Source organism: Vulpes vulpes, chromosome 11 (genome assembly GCF_048418805.1).
Source record: "Vulpes vulpes isolate BD-2025 chromosome 11, VulVul3, whole genome shotgun sequence".
Lineage (NCBI taxonomy): Eukaryota > Metazoa > Chordata > Mammalia > Carnivora > Canidae > Vulpes > Vulpes vulpes.
In genome coordinates this window covers 58,190,473-58,214,769 of record NC_132790.1, presented here as the reverse complement: position 1 = coordinate 58,214,769, position 24,297 = coordinate 58,190,473, and the positions used below count along the sequence as shown (strand labels likewise).

General features: G+C 46.9%; 1 protein-coding gene and 1 long non-coding RNA gene across 4 annotated transcripts in view; one reads left to right on the top strand and one right to left on the bottom strand.

The window, feature by feature from the left end:
- ITGA9 (integrin subunit alpha 9) overlaps positions 1-24,297 on the bottom strand; it is a 344,722-nt gene that overhangs the window by 149,646 nt on the left and 170,779 nt on the right. For all 3 annotated transcript variants that reach the window (XM_072726452.1, XM_072726453.1, XM_072726451.1), the window contains exons 16-17: positions 22,201-22,350; positions 5,810-5,886 (exon numbers count right to left, since the gene is read on the bottom strand). In XM_072726452.1, coding sequence (XP_072582553.1) covers positions 5,810-5,886; positions 22,201-22,350 — 227 coding nt within the window. The remainder of the gene's footprint in view (positions 1-5,809; positions 5,887-22,200; positions 22,351-24,297) is intronic.
- Positions 897-5,615, top strand: LOC140594435 (uncharacterized). The gene is made up of 2 exons (XR_011995219.1): positions 897-1,026; positions 1,562-5,615. It is a non-coding gene; the product is annotated as an uncharacterized lncRNA (long non-coding RNA).

The following is a 24,297-nucleotide window of genomic DNA, read 5'->3' as shown; positions in this document are numbered from 1 at the left end:
CCCTCTCCTTCACCCCCTCCCACTGCCATAGAAACCTTCACCTGTTGTGAAAGCAGATGCCATTGTTAAGTGCGTGTGCGTGGTGGTGGGAGAAATTAAAAGAATCTTTTATAATAGTCAAATCATATGAACGGTCTCAATTAAATACTGGCAATTTCTTACGGTTCAACCTAATACAATGTGTAGGTATAAAATACCCCCTCCATCACACAAATCAGAAATATGGGCTAAACCGTAAGATATGTAGAACTGTGAATGAAACAAAAAGCAGATTATCCCCTGCAGATGACAGGCGTTGTTAACATGATCACAGGGGCACTGGGAGGCTCAGTCGGTTAAGCGGCTGCCTTTGGCTCAGGTCATGATCTCCAGGTCCTGGGATGGAGCCCCGCGTCAGGCTCCCTGCTTGGCGGTGGGGAGTCTGCTTGTCCCCCTGCACCCATACTCATGCACAGTATACACGCTCTTTCTAGCTTGTTCTCTCTCACATAAATAAAATCTTTTTAAAAATTAATGTATGATACATACACATCTTTTTAAGCTACAAAATACTGTCGCAACTGAAGAAACCCCCCCTGTAAGTAGGATCAGCCCTAATCCAGAGGCAGCCCATCCAGGTGCCTTCCTGAAGTTTTAGCAACAAAAAGCATTCTGTTTGTGATAAGAAAACCATTTCCCCCCACACCCTGATTGGAATGTCCCTGAATAGGTTCATGTTGACCTTCTGAGAAATCAACCTGGATGCTATGCGACTCCCGCGGTTCTTTTGTCTTTAAGCGAGTTTTTTCCTTTTGCCTTTAAAAGATACCTGTAATTGCTAATCGGGGCTCTCTTGCTCTTCGGAGGCGGAGAGCCCGTTTGCGCAAACGTCCAATAAACCCTCTTGCTAATTGCATCTGCCTGTCTGGGGTCTGAGTCTCTGGGGCGTCCGCCGGGACACGTTGGCACCCGTGAGCCAGGGTCCAACATTTGGGGGCTCGTCCGGGATCCGAGACGCCCCAGGCTCAATCCTAAGACCGGTAGGAGGTAAGACCGAGCTCGCTAAATGTCATATCTGTCTCGTCTGTTTGTCTGACTGGCCGGGTCTGTATTGTGCCGGGTCTGTATTGTGCCTGCAGGACGCTGTACTCTGTATTTGGACCAGCGGGGGAGGCAGACGTGCCCGAGACCCCTGGTCCCCCTCCGGAGTCGGACTCTGGAGTGGTCTGGAAGAGGAACGGAGCCCCGGCACTCCCTCCTCTTCGGGGAGGGTCGTTGTTCGCGACCGCTCCCATCTGAATCCGCCGTGCCAGTCCTGTCATCTGTGTACGTCTGTCTGTTCTGTGTCTTTCTTCCTGTCCTCCTCCTCCCCGCTCACCTCTTTTCTACACCCGCGGGGCAAACTGTAACCACCCCTTTAAGCCTCACTCTAGATCACTGGAAAGAAGTCGCAAGCCGAGAACACAACCTTTCGGTCGAAGTCAGAAGACGAAAATGGGTCACCTTCTGCTCCTCAGAGTGGCCGACTCTCAACGTCGGGTGGCCCAGGAATGGAACTTTTAATATTGATATTATCTTGCAGGTGAAGGCCCCGGTCTCTCAGCCAGGACCCCATGGGCACCCTGATCAGCTCCTGCAGACTCTCCTCACCACAGAGGAGAGACAGTGCGTCTACAGAAAAACATCCCGGGGGCGGATGGGAGGCCGCCCCAGCTGCCTAATGAAATCGAGGATGTTTTCCCCTTGGTTGGCCTGACCTGGGACTACGACACTGCTGCTGGTAGGGAGCGGCTCCGTCTCTATCGCCAGGTACTCCTAGCGGGTCTCAAAGGGGCAGGGCGATGACCCACCAATTTGGCAAAGGTACGTGCTATAGTGCAGGGAAAAGATGAGACGCCGGCAGGTTTTCTGGAAAGATTAATGGAGGGCTACCATATGTATACTTAGAGAGAGAGAGAGGAAACGCAGTAAAGAACTGACTGGGATACTGGCCACCGTAGTACAGGGCTCAGGGCAAAGTAAGTCAGGATAGAGTAAGGACCTGGGAGACAAAAGAAAACCACGGGTTGAACGAGACCAGTGTGCCTACTGCAAGGAAAAAGGACATTGGGTTAAAGATTGTTCAAAGAAGGGCCTAACGCAGGGACCTAAGAAGAAGCCCATTCCCGTACTGTCCCTAGAGGATGAAGATTAGGGATGTCAGGGCCAGGAGCCCCCCCCCCCCCCCAGCCTCGGATAACCCTTAAAGTGGGGGGCCAACCAGTGACCTTCCTGGTTGCTACGGGAGCTCAACATTCAGTTTTAACTGAGGCAGAAGGACCCTTGAGCTCTATCTAGAAGATGCATTCTTTTGCCTAAAGTTAAGCTCTCAAAGCCAGCCTATTTTTGCCTTTGAATGAAAAGATCCTGAGACGGGATTCTCAGGACAACTCACTTGGACAAGGCTACCACAGGGATTCAAAAACTCCCCCACCTTGTTCAACGAAGCCTTGCATCAGGACTTGGCAGACTTCCGAGTTGGCCATCCGGACCTCGTTCTCCTGCAGTACGTGGATGATTTTGCTCATAGCGGCTAAGACGGAACAGGATTGTGTAAAAGGTACGGGGGCCCTGCTCGAGACACTGGGAGGACTGGGGTATAGGGCCTCCGCCAAAAAGGCCCAAATAGGCCAGAGACGAGTGACCTATCTGGGATATCTCCTGGAAGGAGGCCAGAGGTGGCTGACGGAGGGCCGCAAAAAGGCTGTAGTCCTGATCCCAGCACCCACTAATGCCAGAGGGCTACGAGAGTTCCTCGGCAGTGCCGGGTTCTGCCGCCTCTGGGTACCCGGGTTTGCAGAGCTGGCGGCTCCCCTATATCCTCTCACGAAATCCAACACCCCCTACCACTGGGGAAAGGAGCAACAATTGGCTTTTGACAAAATAAAAAGGGCCTTATTGACTGCCCCTGCCCTGAGCCTCCCAGATGTAACCAAGCCATTTGCGCTATATGCTGATGAACACCAAGGAATAGCCAAAGGGGTCCTAACTCAGAAACTGGGACCCTGGAAAAGGCCCGTGGCATACTTTTCAAAAGAAAATTAGACAGAGTGGCTGCAGGATGGCCGATGAAACAGCACGAGCCGCTGCACTAGGCCCACAGGAGGATGGACAGAAGCCTTCCCCACCAAACGAGAAATTGCCCAGGTGGTTGTCAAGAAAATCCTAGAAGAAATTTTCCCCTGGTTTGGACTGCCCAAGGTAATAGGGTTGGACAACGGCCCTGCCTTCGTCTCCCAGGTAAGTCAGTTGGTGGCCAGATTACTGGGGATAAATTAAAAATTACATTGTGCATACAGACCCCAGAGCTCAGGGCAGGTAGAAAGAATAAATAGAACAATTAAAGAGACCCTAACCAAATTGACATTGGAGACTGGCACTAGAGACTGGGTCCAACTCCTCCCTATGGTTCTGTTCCGAGTCCGGAACACTCCCGCGCGCCATGGGCTAACTCCTTATGAGATTCTCTATGGAGGTCCCCCACCAGTAACGGACTTACTAGATTCTGCTATTGACCCTCTTGCTAACACTCCCGGTTTACAGGACAGGCTAAAGGCGCTCCAGATTATCCAGCGCCAGATCTGGAAACCCCATGCGGCTGTCTACCGCCCCGGAGACACAACCGACCCACACCCGTTCCAGATCGGTGACTCCGTCTACATCAGGAGACATCAGTCCAGGACTCTTGAGCCCCGCTGGAAGGGCCCATACACTGTACTACTGACCACCCCAACCGCCTTAAAGGTAGACGGCATTGCTGCTTGGGTCCACGCCTCACACGTCAAGCGCGCCCCATCAACGAGCACCGCTGACGCCAGCCAGGACAGACCGGAGGAGCCACCTCAGTGGAAGCTCCACCGCACCCAAAACCCGCTCAAGATAAGACTTTCAAAAATTGTTCAATGACAGTTGTTATATTCCTACCTCTCCTAGCGCTCTTCACCTCCGCCAAAGGTGACCCTCATGCCCTCAAAATGTTAACCTGGCAGGTACTAACGTCTGGGGGTGACGAGGTCTGGTCTATAACTAAGACCGCCCCCGTGGGAACCTGGTGGCCTAACCTATATCCTGACCTATGCAAGCTAACCATAGGGGCCCCTAGCCCATGGGACCTAGAGGGATACTTGGACACCTCTAGAGCCCCTAACCGAGAAAGCCCTCCAGGGCAACTGGGATTAGACCCATGGGGAGGCTGTGGCACGCCTGACAGAAGGGCCATGCTAAGCACTCTTCCCTTTTATGTCTGTCCCGGGTACCACAGAGATCGCAGGCTAAATCCCACCTGTGGAGGAGGGGAATACTTCTATTGTAAAAATTGGGGGTGCGAGACTAGGGAGACACAGGATGAGAGGCCCTCCTCCTCCTGGGATTACATCACTGTCAAGGCTAACTATACTCACCCGGGGTTACCAGGAACTCTGCAATACTACCGCCCCGATTTTAGGGACTGACTCTTACCTGGAGCCCCAGCCGGGAACTTGGTGGGCATGCAACAAAGGCCTCACCCCCTGTGTGTCAGCTAAGGTTCTAAATAGCTCAAACGACTTCTGTGTCATGGTGCAGATCATACCCAGGGTGTTCTATCACCCTGCTGAAACTCTAGAAAATCAGTATGATGAACATCCCACCCGTTTTTGGCGCGAACCTGTCTCCCTAACCCTAGTCGTTATGTTGGGACTAGGGGTCGCTACTGGGGTGGGTACTGGCGCAGCTGCTCTGATCCAGGGCTCACGACGTTATATAGAACTCCAGGCAGCTGTAAATGAGGATCTATGGGCACTAGAGCAGTCCGTTTCTAAGTTAGAACAGTCCCTCACCTCACTTTCAGAAGTAGGACTTCAAAACAGGAGAGGCTTGGATTTACTACTCCTGAAAGAGGGAGGACTGTGTGCGGCCCTGGGAGAGGAATGCTGTTTCTGTGCAGGCCATTCTGGAGTCATCAGAGACTCCATGGCCAAACTCAGGGATAGGCTAAATAAAAGACAAAGGGACCGGGAGGCCCAGCAGGGCTGGTTTAAAAGCTGGTTTAATCAGTCTCCCTGGTTGACCACCCTAATCTCTACCATTATGGGGCCCTCTAGTTATCCTGCTCCTGCTGCTAACTTTCGGCCCCTGCATCCTTAACCGGCTGCTCCAATTCATCCGAGAAAAATTGTCCATTACCCAAGCTCTGGTATTAACAATGTCGGGCCCTCCAAACTGAAAAAAATAAATGTTCCCTAAGATTTTAAGGTTAAAATCAGCCCAAACAAAGAGGAGGGAATGAAGAAACCCCCCCTGTAAGTAGGATCAGCCCTAATCCAGAGGCAGCCCATCCAGGTGCCTTCCTGAAGTTTTAGCAACAAAAAGCATTCTGTTTGTGATAAGAAAACCATTTCCCCCCACACCCTGATTGGAATGTCCCTGAATAGGTTCATGTTGACCTTCTGAGAAATCAACCTGGATGCTATGCGACTCCCGCGGTTCTTTTGTCTTTAAGCGAGTTTTTTCCTTTTGCCTTTAAAAGATACCTGTAATTGCTAATCGGGGCTCTCTTGCTCTTCGGAGGCGGAGAGCCCGTTTGCGCAAACGTCCAATAAACCCTCTTGCTAATTGCATCTGCCTGTCTGGGGTCTGAGTCTCTGGGGCGTCCGCCGGGACACGTTGGCACCCGTGAGCCAGGGTCCAACAGCAACCTACCAACTCTAGTTATCCTCTTTGTGGGGCTGAGGTGGGGGGAATCTGCACACTCAAGCTTTAGGGTCATGACAAACGCGCCCCCTGGAAGGAGGTGGCAGGAGTGCTGACTTACCTGGAGAGCAACAGCTGACCTTGGAGCTGCAGGTCGGCGGCACAGTCCTCTGAACGGCAGTTCCTCTCAAAGACCGTCTGTTGGGGACAGACAACGGGAAGGACAGGATTTAATGGCAAAGGTGTAAATACCAGCCAACAACTTTCTTCCAAATCAGCAAGCGGTAACTCTTCCTGGGAACCTTCAAGGCCTCCCCTTCCATGAAGCCAGCCCCCCAACAAGGTGAGGGCTCCTCCTCAGGCTCCAAGGAAACCCAGGGCAGAGGGGGCCTGGACTGCAGAGCGCATTCCTTATCGGGTTCCTTTCTCAGTCTACCGAAGTGCTTCTTGAAGTATGTTCCTCAAGAAGGGTACACGGCAGGTGTCCTTTCCACGTTTGAGAAGATCCTTAAATGCTCTCCAATGTGAGTGAATAATCCAGTTGCATAAAGAATTCTTAGATTATAGTGTGGTCATTGTCTTCTGTTTGCTCTCTTGGGGAGGCAGAAAATCTCTGTGTGAGATGGGTTCGGCTCGAGCGATGGGATATTATTATAATGTTTAGTGCCAAAGAGAAACGTCAAAGGCAATGAGGCGAGTAAGCTGAGGACACCACACCCGGGCTGAGGGGACTCTTTCCTACGTCTGGGGGGTGGGGAGGCATAGCCTCTAACCCAGATTGGGCCTCGATGGCCAAAGCTCCTGCTTAGCTTCAGGGCCTAACCCTCTGTGCGCCAAACCCGCTCTGATCATGGGCCTTGTGCAGCGTGCTGAGCCAGGTCTATCTGTGGAGGTTGGCAGGGGAATCGGGAGCAGCATTTTGGGAGGAGTTACAGTTTTCCCCTGTGGTCCACAGCAGGCTGCCAGTCCCTCCCTCATATTGGTCTGGAGCCCTCTGACATGTCTCATCTACGGACAGCAGGCTCCCGGTGTTCCAGACTCACAGACACTCCTCACTACTGTCAAGAGGCTTTGATCATTTTGGATTTTGGAGAGAAGAGCCTGTTGTCATTTTTTCATTGTAAGTCATTCACTATTGAACGTCTCTTCTGTCACTGCTCATGTTTGTGGGTTTTTCCCCACCACAGAACACAGTTCCAAGTGATCTGCTCCCCTCCCACCGGGTCCATCCAGGCGGCTCTCAGAGTGCCAGCACGGACTCCGGTGAACTTGCTGGCCCACGGACAGTCTAGACCTACCAGACGGAGTAATTGTGCCTATGGAAATTCATATTCCTGTGTCACATTTCCGAAAGAATAAAGTGCCCCAGCCAACATTCCCGGCCTTGATTGTGGCAGGGGCAAAACTCATGGAAGGCTTGGGCAAAACAAAGGAAATTCCCAAGTCCTTTTGGACACTACTGGGAGCAAGGGAGACAGCCAGATTTCCAGACTTCCAGATAAGACGTTTGTGCTTGATTTGCCGTCTTGAGCAAGGAGAGAACAGGAGCAAGTGGATGTGGACTGCACGGATATCTCAGGCAAGAGCAGCAGGCTCTGGAGGGTAGGAATGAGGGCAAAGCACCAAAAGCGGCTTCACCTTTGAGACTGAAGCCTGAAGGTCCCTTCATGGGGACTGTCATGCCCTGACCGAGGCTTTGCACCTAACCTTGTTGTAATTTCACATTTTTCTTCCAGCAAACTTTCCACCCATTATCTAAGCTTCAGGTCTCACAATACCCAGCCCTGCCCATGCTGACAAGGCTCCTCCTTGCACATCTTTCCAGTTTCACAGGTGAGAGGGACAAGGTGAGTTCCCCACGGTGGGACATGTGGTGGGAAGCAGGTGAGAAGTTATGGAAAGGACGTGACCTAAGTCCTCCTATGGCACACAGTCTGGCAAGACCTGGCCCCTTCCCTCCTTACCTCTGTCCCTTTGCCTCTCTTGTGCCAGCCACCCCTCAGACTGGCCTCCCATTTTCCCATAGGACAAGCAGGGCCTCCACCACAGCTGGTACCCAGCTCCTCCACCTGGTTCACCCAGGGCATGTCCTCTCATCCTTCCATGAGCAAATCAAAACCATGTCTCTGAGCCCCCTCCACCCATGAGCTCAGGCTTCATTGTAGTTCTTCTCGTTCTGAGTACTTTCTGCAGCTACTGCTCCTCTGGGTTTAAAACTAACTGATTTTTATCATTTTTGGTTTCCTGTTTATCTCCCCTGCTAATATTATGCCTCCACAAAGATAGGGACTGTATTGGTCTTTTTAAAAAAATATTTTATTTATGTATTCATGAGAGACACAGAAAGAGAGGCAGAGACACAGCCAAAGGAAGAAGCAGGCTCTCTGTGGGGAGTCTGATACAGGACTTGATTCTAGGACCCAGGAATCATGACCTGAGCCCAAGGCCGATGCTCAACCACTGAGCATCCCAGGTACCCCAGGATATATTGGCCTTGTTCACCATTGTGCCTGTCCCTGGAGCCTGGCATGTTGAAGTTGCCTGGTCAACACTGGAAGACCGTGTGGTGCTCTGAAAGATGAGGTGACCCTGAAATGGAGAGTCCCATGGTGGCCGCCCCAATCCAGGCCAATGCTAATAATCAATGCCCAAGCTGTAGCAACCATCCCTTAGCGACATGTGAGTGTAGAGCCCCCTATGAAGGGTCTGTTGCTTTGTAAAAATTCATTGTCTTTGGTCTGCCCTCCTCTTGTACTCTGCTATTTCCTATCCCTGGAACTGACTCACATCTTCCAGGGCTGCTAAATTTCCATCCAACAAAGGCAAACACTGAGTCCACCATTTATATATCTTGATGTACACACACGGGGATACATATATGTACACACACACACGTGTTATGTGAGTGCTTATACTCACCAGCTAAAACTAAGCATGACCTATTCCGAGAAGATAAAACACCAGCTTACAAATTATCCCAGGACTCAATTTCCACAGTTATAAAATGAAAATCAGCCATGGCTTTAGGCAAAGATCCTTCCAAGCTGCGAATGCAGTTGTCTTAGAGGTAGAGTAGCAAGACAGAGGAAATCAAGAGACTTGCCTCATGTACTGGGGAGGCTGAAGTTGAAACTCAGAGTTCCTGTGCTTTGGACCTGGACTTGTCTCTCTGGGCAAATAACCATTTTGTTTCCTGAGGAACTGAAAAGCATCCCTCTGGGGCAGAAGGTAGGCAGACTGAGGCCTCAGAAAGCCAGCTGACAACAGAGTTTCCAGGAGCAAGTAAAGACTACTTCTCTTTTACTAAGTACAAAGAGTACAGGTTCCCTATGAAGCCAATGGGCCAAACTCCCAACTTTCCTCTTAGGAACAACCCTGAGCACCAACCAGAGCCTCTACGAAATTCCTCCACCCGCTTTGGCCCCTGTCTGCCTAGTCTTCTGGGCAAAGGCAAGCCTGGCCGTCCGAATCTGACAAATCCCCCACCAGCTTGGAAGCATTCTCTCCTACTGCCCTCCAGCCTCCACCTTCTGGTTGCCAAAGCCCCGTCAATTTCTTTACCCAGAAGAAAACTTTCTGGAAAATGGAAACAGATCTGAGAAGCCACCATCTCTTAATTCCTCTCTGGTTAAAGGAGGTAAACCCTTTCTCTCAGGAGAAAACTGTTTCTTGCCTCAGTCTTCAGAGACTTGCGGACTGGACTCCCAGCGGCCTCCTCAGCCTCACAGACTAAATTTCCATGTTGGCTCCTTCTTCACCCTGGTCTTCACCCAGGTTTTCCTAGAGAATAGTTTTCTTTTTAAAATCCTTTATCCAGCTTCTCCCAAAATCCTTACTCTGCTTCTTTTAAAACAGGATTGGCAGACTTTTTCTATAAAGGGCATCTAGTAAATACTTTTGGCTTTGTGGCTATATGGTGTCTGTCACAACTAGTGGTGTGAAAGCAGCCATATGCAATATGTAGAGACAAAGGCATGGTCACATCTCAGTAAAACTTTATTTATAAGAACAGGCAACAGGCCAGATTTGGCCTGCAGGCTGTAGTTTATGGACTCCTGTTCTAGAATATTTGGCTATTGGTTTCCTCGTTCTCTTCAGGCCAGGGGAAAAAAAAAACCAACAATGAATCCAGCTCAAGTTACATTTTTCTCTGAGCCAGAGTACAGAGGCTGGAGCTGGCCGTGCTTTCTTCCCAACGCAGTGGCCACCAAGGCCAAGGCAGCCTTGGGGATGTGTGGCTTGGGGCTGGCAGCTCAATGGCTGTTCTGGCCAAGGTTGACTTTAGAGAGGAAGTTGTCTAGGGACTCAAGCCTTGGGGTGCCCATTTCTCATATTCAAATCTGCATTGGAAAAAAATCTTCCTTCCTGATCTAATAGGAAGTAGGTTTCTTCACCTATTCTAGCTGCATGTTCATAGGAGGGTCAATTTCTTGGACTTGGTGATATTTGCTTATATATATATATATATATATATATATATATATATATATATATTAAAAAAAACACAAACCAACAATGAATCCAGCTCAAGTTACATTTTTCTCTGAGCCAGAGTACAGAGGCTGGATTATATATATATATATATATATATATATATATATATATATATAATCAATGACATAGATTAGATTCTATTTACAGGGTTGCTGTGGCAACCATATCCATGCTGAGGCCTGAGAAAATAGCACAAGTGGATTGAATGGGAATACATGATTTTCAAATCCCACCCCAAGGGGACCCAACAAGAAGACTATTTTTAAGCTAACATGAGTGAGGCATTTCCTGATGGGCAATGTGACTTACCAGAGGGTCTCTGCCTGGATGACAGGAAGTATATTTCTAAACTGCTGTTCCTCCTACAGTCCCATAGAAGCTCCCAGAGGCTCTGGCCATATGTAAATAATGTCTGCAACCCCCAGCACCTAGTACAGTGTTAAAAAATTGTATAAATGCCATGACCAGAGTGTAAAAGGTTTCTCCTTCCAATTCTGTTTCAACAGACTCTTTTTTTCAGAATCCAACACTGTCTTTAATGTGAGCTCAGGGTGGTCCTGAGATTTTCTTTGTTTAGCCCCATGTCCAAATGAAGAAAGGAAATGTCTCATTGCCCAGTATTTAAAATCAGGTCATACAGATAGAGTTCCTTTCTTTTTTTTTTTTCTTTTTTTTAGAGTTCCTTTCTAAAAAGTATCATGTCCAAAGAAATAAATGAAAGACAAATACTTTGTAAGACTAAAGTGGAGACATTCCTCCTATACCAGGGTCTGTACAAATTATCCTTTTTTGATTTTGAAAGCATGGGAATAAAAACAGTCCCATTGGTCTTCCTCTAAACACAAACACAGAACCAATTTTGCCTCATGTCTTTATGGAGAAATTGGAAGTGACAAGTTCTGTTTGGGGCATCCTTGAGTTTACTCCATGGCCCTGCAGTTCATAGCATAGTCCCCTCTGCCTAAAGACAGCCTTCCCCATGATCCAGTTGAACCCCCATGAAAAAGTGAGAGCTGAGCTGGTCCCTCTGGAACTGCACCTGGCCTCTGGACTCACCTGGATTCCAGGACTGCCTGGGATTGGCTGGCCTTTTACAGGCCACATTTCACATCCCCTTACAACCTTTGCCTTTTAATATCAGCCATAAACTTGCTCCTAGAGACCTTCTGCCTCAAGGGTCAGAAATGCTCTCCCACGATTTTTGCCCTGGAATCTTCTGTGTTCTACACTTCATTTATTTTTTTTGAACAGTTACTACTAATTAGTCACAAGAGGCAGAAAACAGAACCAGCAATAAAGATGCTGGGCCTGTCAGAGAAAAGGAAGAATATGCTAGCTGTATTTATAAAAGCTGCAGAGCCAGATGGAATCAGGCAACTGGGAGACAGATCCCCTCAAACTGGAGAGGCTGCCAGCAAGACCCCTCCCCATGCACCCACAGAGCCTCACCTCAATGGGGCTCCAGGTATAACCTCAAGCACCAAGTGCCTGGCCTCGGACTTCCTCAATCATCTCAGAGGAGAACAAAGGAGAAGTTGATGTTCCTTCCCTAGCCAGAGACTGTCCTCTGGAGTCGAGCCCTCATTTGTTTATATAAATACTCTATGGGCTCACGGACAAGGTTTTCTATAAGGCAGGACGAAAGAAAGAAAACTCAATGGGTCTGAAGATTTGGGGGCAAAACCACGATCTTTTTCTTACAGAGGGTTGTGGAGGATCGGAACAACTCTTTCCATAAGTTGCAGAGATAAAGCACTAAAGAAGAAAGTGTGCAGGCTGTGCAGGTCACTGCTGGGTACAGCCCAGCCTTTGGGAGATGGGAGTCCCCTCTCCTTTTGGGGTTAACCATGGTGGAGAAGCTAGGAACATAGGGATGTAACCAGACTTCTGGGTTCAGTGAGAAGGCTAAACTACACATGCTTGAAGCTAGATGTCTTTCACACGTGTTTCACCATGACCGTGGTGCCCTTTCTGAAAAGATTACCCAGAAGCTGATGCCAAGCCGCTGATGCTTATAAAAGTGGAGGTAATCTGGTTGGACTAGGGATGGGAGTAGAAACTTCTTCCTCTCACTCCCCTCCTACCCTGCCGGGCCAAAGTGCTTCCCTGAATCCAGGTGCCTAATCTGCCCCTCCTCCCCCAGACTGGATGGTCCATGAAACCTCTCTGGCCCTGGTGTCTGCAGTGACATGCTCTCTCTTCCATTCTCCCGACCACTCAGCTTTGCACTGTTCCCTAGACGTTTTATATATGATAATGAAAATAAACTTTCAGCCTGGCATTTTAAGGCAGCTGGGCACCTCACTGGGGAAACCATTACCTCATGTCCAGGCTGAACAAACAGTGAGTTCTCATGGGCTTGGGCTATATTTCCACACATCCAGGCACTGAGAGGTCTAGGGTCGGGGGACAGATGGTGACGATTTCCAGCACAATGGAGACCCAAAGGCTATGATTTCAACATGATTCAAAATTAACAGTAGAGTAAAACAGCTCACTTTTCACTTGAAAGATGACAGGGTGAGTGTTCTCAACACAGGTAATGCCTATTCTTTCACTGAGCATATCTCCTCCAGCTTGTTTTTTGGAAAGGACATTTACACGTGCACAAACGTACGGCGGTTGTTAGGTGAATCACTCTAAATCACACACCATGCTCTCCTGTCTGGGAGGAATTCCCAGAGAGTTCATAAAGCACATTTTTAAAAAATTATACAGCCTTACTGAATCTGTCAGTGGAGAAATTCTGATATGATGTCCAACCTTTGTGGGAAGCCCTAGCTTTGTGTTCTTTCAGAAGGGCTGTCACCCGAGATAGATTTACTGAGCATCCACTAAGGCAAGGCACTGTGTCAGCTACGAGGGATCAACAGAAAATGAGAAAAAATTGATCCCTGTCCTCTTGAGCCTCCATTCAAGTGAGGAAGACAGAAAAGCAATTAGACAAATAATAATAGATTGTGACAGGTTTCATGAAGGAATCAAATAGATAAGTAAGTCAAGGTATACAGGTGGTTGGAGAATGGTTCTTTGAGGAGGTGGTATGTAAGCTGAGACCTGAAGAATAAAGAATTGGCTGTGAGAAAGAGCTTTCTAGAAGAGGTATCAGCATGTGCAAAGGGCCTGAGGCTGAAGAGGGTTTGAGTTTGAGAGTGGTTGGCATGCAGTTTGTAGCTAGCACCCAATAATCCTGGAGAGGTCAGGGCCCCATTGTGCAGGGTCTGTGGGCCTTAACAAGAGTCTATGTGTTCTTCTAAGGGCAGAGGGAAGCTGGGGGAAAGGGGGTAGGTAGGCATTATAAAGAGAAATGACCTGGTGGCCTGGACTACAGTGGTGGCAGGAGAGAGGGAGTATAGAGGCAAGGATTCATGCATCAGTCCAGCTTGTGCTGGAGAGCCAGCTCTCGGGTTCTGGTAGTGTAGATCATCCCCATACCATCCCTCTAGCACAAGGGCATCTCTGGGCCTCACAGGCAAGGACCAGTGCTGAAGATCACGAGAGGTTCATATGAATAACCAGCCAGAGCCCTTAGTGTCACTGCTTCCTACCCAGGGAACTGACACATGGGCCAGCTGAGATTAGACACACGCTCTGCAGAAGGGAATCAGCTTCAGTGGAGCATCTGCTTCCTCTAGTCCCACTTAGACATTCCTGTGGTTTGCCCTATTCTTTCCTCACCACAGTGCTGTGAAGCTGCCTTGTCACCTCCACTCACGGGGGTGGAGACAGAGGCTTCCAGAGGCTAGGTGACTTGCCCTTCCCAGGAAAGGAAGAGCAGAATCTAATGCTGTCTCACCATTTCAATGCTCCTCATGTGTTATTTCACAGAATCCCACAATCTCCCCCAGGTAGGCAGAGCAGACAAAGGTACCCCAAGTGACAGATGATAAGCAGGGCTCTTAGCAGGTAAATGCCCCATGCCACTGGGTGAGTACATTCTGCTCTGGCCTGGGACCCTGATCTTACTTCAAAGACTGTACTCCTCCAGAGAAGCCAGGGGAAGAAAGAAGCCCTGGAGTTCTCTGGGGTATGGAGCACATTCCTTTTCTACTGCTGCAGTAATAAGTTAGCACAAATTGAGCAGCTTACAACACGACAAATTTATCATCTCACAGGGCTTGGCTGGTTTCTCTGCTCTGGGTTTCACAAAGCTGAACTCAAGGTGTCAAGGGTTTGGCCCTTCTCTGGAGGCTCTGGAGGAGAATCTGCTTCTAGGCTTACTCAGGCTGTTGGCACAATTCAGCTCCCCGTGGTTGTAGGACTGAGGCCCCAGTTTCCTTGCAGATGCTCACTGGGAGCCTCTCTCAGCCCCTGAAGGTTTCCTATGTTCTTTGTCAAATTGCACCTCTATCATTAAAACCAGCAACAGTCAGTCAAGTCCTTCTCATGCTTCAAATCTCTGACTCCTTCTTTTGCATCTCCCTGACCTTGTTCCTCTGCCTCTAGCTGGAGAAAGATGGGGCCCACCTGGATTATCCAGGCAACTCCCCCTATTTTAGAACCCATGACCTTAATCATCCCTGAAAAGTATCCTTTGCCATGTAGTTTATTGTATCCACAGGTTCTAGGAATTAGGGTAATGGATATGGGGGTCAGGGGCATTCTGTCTACATGGTGCAAGTCCAGCCCCAGTCAGGTCTTTGGCAGCCTCCTGAGGAAGCGTGAGAGCAATTAGAGTTTTCAAAGCTCTACTCTGTGTATAGGGTTTGAAGACAAGAGCTTCTGTCACAGCCACTGGTATGCTCACCTGACGGGGAAAGACAAGGGCTCCTCAGGTGATAAGTTCAGTGCCAGCCTTCCTTCTTTTCCAGCACACAGGCCAAATGGGGCTTTGCAGGATTCCTTCATTCAGCTCTATACTGCTTCAACAGCTGAGACCAAGTAGGAACTAACGATAAGTCAACTCTCTGGGTCTTTCACACTGAACTTCTGAGAGAACTCATGTGGCAAGGCCTTCCTGGCACTGCTGTGAGAGCTGCCAAGGGCCTCACCAGGCCCAGGCAGACCAGTCTCCCCAAGGCACGTCTCTGACCTCCTTGTACTCAAAAAGATATAATGGTTTCCTGTCCCCAACAGAATCAAGTCCAGCTCCATGGCTGGTGAACAAGGTCCTAGTCTTCATGGCCCCTCCCCCTCTCCTGACACCAGACATTCAGCCACATGGAAGACCATTAGGTTCCATCAGTCCTTCCTCCTCGGTTAGCCTGTCAAACCCCTCTAACCCCAGGTGTCCAAATCCTACTTTGTCCTTGACTCCAGCCCATTCTCCCCTTTCTCCACAGAACACCTTCTCCTCAGTTGCAAGTGGAACACACACACACTAATCCGAATCTATCTTCTCTGTACACATTATTCCTGTACTGTAAGCCTATTGAAAGCAAGCAATGGTTTATCTTTTTTATCAAGGTCTTACATGGAGTAGGCACTCAATGACTGAATTGCTTTTGGATTTACTACAGTCCTTTTAAATACTCTTCTGGCTAAGGGATAAAACAAGTTGCTTTTTGTTGTTGTTGTTGCTTATTTTTGTACTGAATATCTCCTGAGGAGAGGCAGGTCTCTACTCTGCTTACATTTTTAAGGAGAAGTGTGTGCTCATCAGGCTGAGAATCCTGCAGAGTGCCTAGAATCTCAGGTGGTTCTCAGCACTGGTGGCAACTGCACTCTGCACTCACACAGCCTAGTACTTATCCTATGGCCCACATTCTACCAATACTGTTCTTTACCCAGCAGAGGGGAGGCTTGGCCTCCTACCTGTCCCACTTGCTGCAAAGAACTGCAGATCCCTCAGGATGCCTGTACTCACATGCTCTAGTCCTTGCCTCCATGTTATACATACTGTGCAGCTATTCCACCTGAACACAACTACCCATGAGGGCAGGCCACAACTCCAATGGATCACCAGAACTTGGTTCATCCCACTGCACAATCCTGTGTACCAACATGGGCTGGGTGCCTTTTAGTTGAAGAGACTACAGTATATAAATACTAATGTTATCTGGCAATGTGACTTGAAGAGTTCCAATGAGGTTATTTCTTCCTATGAAAGAGGTTAGATGCTCCTTGGGGAATGGTCATAAATACATGGGCTGAATTTTAGCTCAGTGTGATGGAGTGGGCTTAGCTCTCAGAATCTTTCTCCTCAAACTTAGCTAACATCTGGAAGACACATGGAGTATGATCATTAAATTAGTGCGCCCCCCCCCCCCAACTTAATCAGGAAAAGGAGAAAAGCAAGGATCACTTTTCCCAGAATATTTTGACTCCTAGACAATCTTCCCAATCTAAGAACAATATTTTTCTTTCATTTTAATTTCAATCAAAGAATCACATGGTTAAAAAAAAAACAATGACCCCCTGCCACACATCTCTTTATACTGAGTCCTGCTCTCCAGGAGCAACCACTATTACCCATGTCCACATATGTTTCTTTTGATGATTAATCACATTTTGACATCTTATGGAATTTCTGCCACAAGGTACAAGAATTTCCCTCCCCTCCACCTTCCTAATTCTGACGGGCAAATCATTAGTCTTAGCTTCTCTCCTGCAGCAGTTCTCAAACATCAGCTGCATGAGAATCACCTGGTCAGCTTGTTAAAAGACAGACTGTTGGGGCCTACTCCATGAATTTTTGATTCAGTGGGTCTGGGTGGGGCCCAAGAATTTTCATTTCTTACAAGATCCCAAAAGAGGCTGACATGGCTGGTTCAGCAACCACAACTTAAGAAGTAGTACTCCACTGAAAACCTCTGCAATTTTAAGTAGTAAATAGCTATTTCTTGTTTCACTAAGTTTTGCAATATATTTTGACTCAACAATTTAAAAGATATTAAGACAATTTTGGTTGTCCTATTTTTTACCTCTATATTTAGTCAAATTTAATGATATTTGCATTTTATTCCATAACTGAAAACCAATAAATAATTCTAATGTTATTATGGCTACACGATTATTGATCACAGTAGAACCAAAACAAGTATCACGATTACAAATCCTCTTCTATAGGTGAAAACTCCTAGAACACTCAACTTCCACTTAAGGGAGAATATTTCTAGTATCAAAGTCTTCTCTTCCTTATACTCTTTTACTTGCTTAAAATCACATGATATTTTGTTTTATGTTTGTTTAAACCATGATAATTGACCATATTTCTATTTTTCTAAGAGTTTTTGATTGCCTTTATTTTTTTGTTAGAGAAGAAATATATTTCATCTACACTGTATCCTAAAGTTTTGCTACTTTCTGTTTTTCTGCCTATTGCTGGCTTCAGTCCTCCTGAAGTCCATTGATCCCCTTTTCTAAATTGGTTAATTATTTTTTTTAAATTTGCTATTACCCTTTTGTGTTGTTGGAGTGCATTTCAAGTTATTCCCTTAAAAGAGTTCCTAGAGAGGTAAACTATGTGACCCTTGCTTGTCTGAAAAATGATTGTATTTTGACCTCATACTTGAGTGTTAAGCTAAGTATAAAATTCTAGTTTCAAATCACCTTCTCTCAGAACTCTGAAGTCTTTATTTCACCATATTCTGGCTTCTAATATTGCTAATCAGGAGTCTGATGGTCTACTTAGTATGACTCTAATTCTGTTGTAAGCTGACATATATCCCTCACTACCACCATCCATCCTGTATTCTCTGTCCTGGAAGCATTTAGAATTTTCCTTAAATGTTAGAAGCAGAGACACTGCAAAATGATGAATCTAGGACATTTTTGGTTTCTCCTGCTTGTAGTTGGTAAATTAAAAAATAAGAGGTTACCCTTTACCTCTGGGAAATTTTTTCTATTGTCTTTCATAACTTTTTAAATTTTCTCTGTTTACTTTTCCTGGTATTCCTATTAGTTGAATATAGGACCTTGTAAATTGATTTTTAGTTGTCTTTTCTATTTGTCTTTTAACTCTGATTATTTGAGGATTTCTTACCATCATCTTCTTATCCTATTAAATTTTTGTCTCTGCAGCCATATCGTTAATTTTTAAGAACCCTTTTCTTGGGGCACCTGGGTAGCTCAGTTGGTTAAGCATCTGCCTTCAGCTCAGGTCATCCTGGCATCCTGGGACTGAGCCATGCATCGGGCTCCCTGCTTCCTCTGTTCCTCACCCCACTCATACTCTCTTGTTTTCTCTCTCTCTTTGAAATAAATAAATAAAATATTAAAAAGAACTTTCTTTTTTCCTGTTACTTCCCTGCAAAAAGAAATAGAATTCAAACCATTTCCTAATGGACAGAATGCATTCTTAAATCTCCTATGTTTATTATGTACAGTTTAAGGTAGTTTTTTTTAATTTTTATTTATGATAGTCACACACAGAGAGAGAGAGAGAGGCAGGGACACAGGCAGAGGGAGAAGCAGGCTCCATGCACCGGGAGCCCGATGTGGGACTCGATCCCGGGTCTCCAGGATCGTGCTCTGGGCCAAAGGCAGGTGCCAAACCGCTGCGCCACCCAGGGATCCCCTTTAAGGTAGTTTTTAAATGTATATAATGTCTTCTATTCCCTGGATAATTTATTTTCTTATAAGTCAGTTATTCTGTTGTTTATTTTGTTTCTTTCTCAATGTACCACATTGCCCCTTCATTCTCAGGTTTTACTGGCTGTCCATTTGTATTTAAGGCAAAAGGGCTGATCAGAAAATCTGTGGATGTGTCTGGGTGAACAGTAAGAAGGGCAACTAGCACTTACACTGGAGTCTCTAAATGCCAAGAGGTAATAAAGTTTTCCTTTGGGGAACCAGCCAACTCACACCTCAACTAGTTTATTCAATTCTTTACAGAAGAAAAATGCCTGGTTGCCTGCTATTCTGCATGCCTAAAGTATTGGGACAAGGACAGAGGTGAAACGTCAACTCTTCCACTTACCAAATTCCACTTAATATCTCCCTCCCCTATTTCAGTTCCACCTGTCACTCTTTCACCCCTCTGTAACCACTGGCCTGGCCATGACTGTAGCCTTTCTGGATCCCTGGATAGATGGGCACCCAGGCCCTTTATGTATAGTTCAAGGTTCACCCACCAACACTCTTCCATCTTCTTCAGTCACTCCAGAAAATTACCAGACTCTCTCACTGATTGATGTCCCTTCTCCCTCACAGTCTCTATTAACTCATTTATTATCACTGTAATGGGGTCTCAGGAAGCATAAACATATGTGCTTGGTTGATCCAGAAGTGACCAAAAAGGGCATTTTCATATTCATCTGTCCCTGCATCTTTGGCTTTGATTAGGCTGATTCATTGAGACCCCAGCCTACTCCAAGTGTCAATAACCAGTAGGACCTACCAGTCACCTTCCAGGGTACTTGTGTTTTGAAAGAAGTTCATGTTTGAAATAAAAAGAAGGAATTTGCCAGTAGGTTGTGTGTATATGTGTGGCAGGTCCTGGGAGCCTTGCCTACACCCATGCACAACTGCTGCCCATCCCCCAGCTGATGTGTAGGTAGCTAACAGCTCACATCTGTGTCCTTCCCCAGAGAACTGTGAAAAGCTGAAGGGAATCTCCTTCAAGGAGACCCACACCCCCCTTCTACACTGGACAGCCAGCCAATGGTTGACTAACACGGGATACAAAAGGCCAGCCCTCTTGCCTCAAGAAGACAACTTCTTGGTATAATTTATCCTCCTGGGTTCCCCAGCTCAGCTAAGTTAGCTGATGCCACATCCTTACTCAGTCCTGTCCACTTCCCTTACTTCCTTGTTTCTTCCAGTTGCTCCCAAGTCCCTGCCTCAGGCTCTGCTTCTAGGGAACCTGACCCAAGACCATGTGGGAAATACTTTGGTAGAGAACTGGGATGCCTTGGTAAAAATCTCACCACTTAATGAACATCTGGATGCATATCACAAACCTCAAACACTTCTCTGTGTCTCTGTGGTTTTGTTCACAACTCTAATCTGCAAGGCACGGCTCACTGACGTGCTAATTTTCCCCTATGCTCAGTGCAGTCAGCAGGTGGGTGGGGCCGGTGAGTGGTTCCACAACTTTGCTCCCACCCTGCATAGGTTCGTTTGGCCAAAAAGCAGTTTTGCCTGACCGTCCCCTCACCATAGTCTTGGAGCTGTGGTGATCTTGGGTGTTGAGGAAATATTGAAAACAGATTTGGGACTAACAGATTCTTTTCATATTTCCTGGATAGTAGTGGTGCTGCACATTTCACAGATGGCTCAGGGCAGACAAGCAGCACTGCCGCACAGAGTCAGCTCACGGGCTCACTCCAGCCCACTCCTACTTGGAGGGCCTGTCCCTGACGTTGTTCTGAAGCTCTTCTATACAGCAGCACATCCTAGAATCTGATAAGCATCAGACAGGATGGGTGGCCCACCAGCACTCATCATGTTCTAGGCTCCAGGGATGCTTGGGTTGGGAATTTCTAACTCAACCACCAATTCTACAAGATGATGTTCTCACTTCTTCACCTCCCTCATGCCCTCACCAATAAAACATTTAGTGAGCACCTCCTATGTGATCTAAGCTCTGGAATTGGTCTGGGAACAGGTGTCAAGATCAGGAGCCAAGTAACCAGTTCATGACCTCAAAGGGACATTAAGGAAGGCACGTGATGGAATGAGCACTGGGTATTACATAGGACTGATAAATCACTTACCTCTACCTCCAAAACCAATACCTCCAAAACCAATGTTAATTAGTTGAATTTGAATTAAAAAAAAAAAAAGAGCCAGGTTAAATTCAGGTTCTGTCTGACCTCAGATTCTCTGTGCTTACGTCATAACCATTACTTGTAGTGCATCTCCATTCTACACTGTAATAAACTGGGACTGTAGAGGGGGCAAAAAAAAGGATGTATTAAAAAGAAAGTATCATTCCCCAGGTTACTTTTTTTTCCAATTTTAAATCCAGTATAGTTAATATGCAGTGTTATATTCGGGTCAATATTTGTTAATATAATAGCTGTAGTAACCCAGAAGCCCTAAAATCTCAATGTCCTAAATTAAGAGAAATTTAAGTTCTCTCTCAGTCAAATTCCAATTAGGGATTAACAAATGGTCTGCCTTTTGGTAACTCGGATCCTTGACTTTCTTCCATCTTGTGGTCTGCCATCTTCTGGAGCCTTTGAGTCCTTGGCTTCCAGTGGCAAAAGAAGATGATGCAGGTTTTGGTTTTGGTTTTGGTTTTCAAATAACATGCTTTATTGGATCAATTTAAATGCTACAACAAGAAGAAAGAGAATGAGGTAGATAACCAGAGTGAAGAGATGTATACTGAATGTACGATGCAGTGATTCCACGGTTCTAGCTATTATGCAGTGTTCATCGGATGAGTGTGTTCTTTATCCTCTTCACCTATTTCACACACTACATAGTAACTAAAAAGGGGGAAAAGATACTTTTAAAGGAGGGTTCTGGCAGACACCACTTTAGCTAAGTAATCTATCTTAATTATAATGAATAATGGGTCAAACTGATACTGCCTTCTGAAGTGATAAAGTGGAAGGATACAGCATCATCTGTGTAAATAATTTGTGAAAATGTTTAGCCTGAAACTAACTGAGGGAAACAACCAGACAATTCCAGATTATGGGACAGTCTATAGGACAATTTGCTGATAATCTTCAAATAATGATATAATAATATTATTATTAAAATTTTTATCATTATATATTAATGATGGTGAATTACTATGTTATACATTATAATATATTAGTGATAGGTGAATTATTATATTATATATTATATTATATTAATGGTAGGTGAATCTAGGTGAAGGGTATATGTATGTCCATTGTGCTATTTCTTCAACTTTTTGTAGGTTTAACATTTTCAAGATAAAAACTTCAGAGACTTAAAAAAGATAAGTTTATAACCACTTGGGAAGAGACTCCATGTGTTTAAATCATGTCATTGTTAGACGCAACCCCCCAAACCACATATTTTATCATTTCGCAGATCAGGAAAGGGAGGTGCGGTGGGGGGGGTGCCTGTGCCCCCTTCCACCAGGCAGGGCCGCAGCCTCTGCCACAGGCACCTGCCACCCTGGGTCCCAGTCGCGAGCATCAAGGTTCTGACCTGATTCTGTTGGGCAATCTTCTGTCCCTTTTTCCAGCGGAGCACTGGTGTCAGGGCTGGCAGTTCTCTCTCCTCCTCCCCAGTCACATGCTCACCCAGGCTGTAGGCGGCTTCAAACACGATGGGGCTGATGACGTCCTGCACTCTCCGCTGAAACAATAAACAAGCAGTCACATTAATTGCTAATACTGGCCGACACGTGCAGAGCATTTCACAGTTTATAAAGACCTTCCACATGGATTGCCTCATATGATCCTCACAACCACCCTTGTGAGGTAAGATTTTATTGCTCTCATATTTCAGATGAGGTAACTGAGGTGGAGCGCAGGGAACGTCTTGTCTAAGGTCACCTTGGTAATAAGTGGGGGCTTCCCCACTCTACCTTGCGTGATGCTCAATCATCTTCTCTTTAGCATATGGAACACATTACCTTACTCGTCTTCCAAATATTCTCCTCAGCCAGCTGACGGGTAGGAGAGCATCTGCACTCATGCTGGAAGCTAACTCTCTGCATTCATAGTGTTTGGATGACCACAGGTCTTTTGTACAGAGATAAATACGGCTCTTGTGCCAGGACAGGAGATCCCAGGACACTGAGGAGACTCTTGTCTTCCCAGGGTTAGGTATTGGTGGCCTTATGTTCTTTCCTCTGAGACCAAAGGGCTTTGAGACCCAAAGGAATGAGAGGTTGATAGTCACAACAGGAATGGAGAGGGAAGGAAGGGAAGAGAGCAAACAGACAATGAACACCTGCAAGATGCCAGGTACTGTGCCAGGTGTTCTCACCAGAAGAGCAACATGCCCAAGCCCTGTGAATTAGGACTTCTTACCCTCCATCATCTAGAAAAGATCAAGGAAAATGCAAGGATACACTCCCCAGGGCACAAGGCTGAAAAGGATTTGAGTCACATCTGTTCAACCCTGGAGCTCTTGGCCTTCTGGCACAAGATGTCACCATCTCTTGGGGACTCTGGGTCCCCCAGTCTCATGGTCTCTGGTTAGAGGCAGGGTACAGGGTAGGTAGTTCCGCGTTAGGGCCAGCATGCCCTGTGAGAGGTGGGCTTCCAAGTGGAGCGGGGCAAATCTGAGGAGTGGCGCCAATAAGCCACATCCCCACTACTCTGCATCTGTCACGGGCAGGGAACCAGCAGAGAAGCAGTGGCCCTGTTAGGGACTGATAGAAGCTGGGCAGGAGGGCAGAAGCTGACCATGGGGCCATGAGCAGAGCCAAGGACTTCACACCACTCTCTGTGCGAAGTCTGGTGGAATTTCAAACAGATTAGAGCTGAGTTCAAAATAATAGAAAGTTCTAAAGTTCCCAAGAAGTGCACAGTGAGGAACTGGCTCCAGCCCCTCCCTGACACCCAGAGCCCCCTTCCAGAGGCAGACACACCTGTCATTTTTGGAAATGGGTCCAATCTAAGTGTATGCAGGCAAATCGCAGTTCATGGCATACTGCAGTTTATTTTCTTCACATAGCATGTATCCTGGAGGTGGTTCAGTCAATACACAGAACCCCAGCACCTCTTTCTAAATGGCACACGACGAGTTATGGATGCCCTTACTGACCAATGTTTATACCCAAATCTGCTTTAATAAGCGAATGGGTGGCAGCCCATCCACAGATGAGCAACATTCTCTAAGATGGGGGCCTAGGAACCTCAGTTTCCAGGAGGGGAATAAATAAAAGGGTCTGTGATCAGACAAGTTGGAGGGGGTAGAGAGATGCCAGGTTCAAAAAGTTAAAGAGGGTTTTTATTCTGTTTTTAGCACAACTGCCTCTGAAAAAGGGTAGGGTAGTCTGTGGAACAGACACTTAGACACAGTGGAGGACAGAGTAGGACTCTCTCACAGCAGCCCAGGAGAGGAGGTGGCACTGGAGCCAGGGCAGTGTGGGGCGGGGAGCCAGATGTGGCCACACCTGTCTGCTGACTGTGGACCACAGGCAGCTCTGGGGGTGGGGGCCTGAGTGGCCAGGGGATGATACATCTTTGTGTTCAGGAAAGCATTCAGGTGGGAACAGATTCAATCATTCAGCATAACTAAAATATAGGACCTCTCCAGCGTAGTAATACGGAAGCCTTTTGGATAAACTGC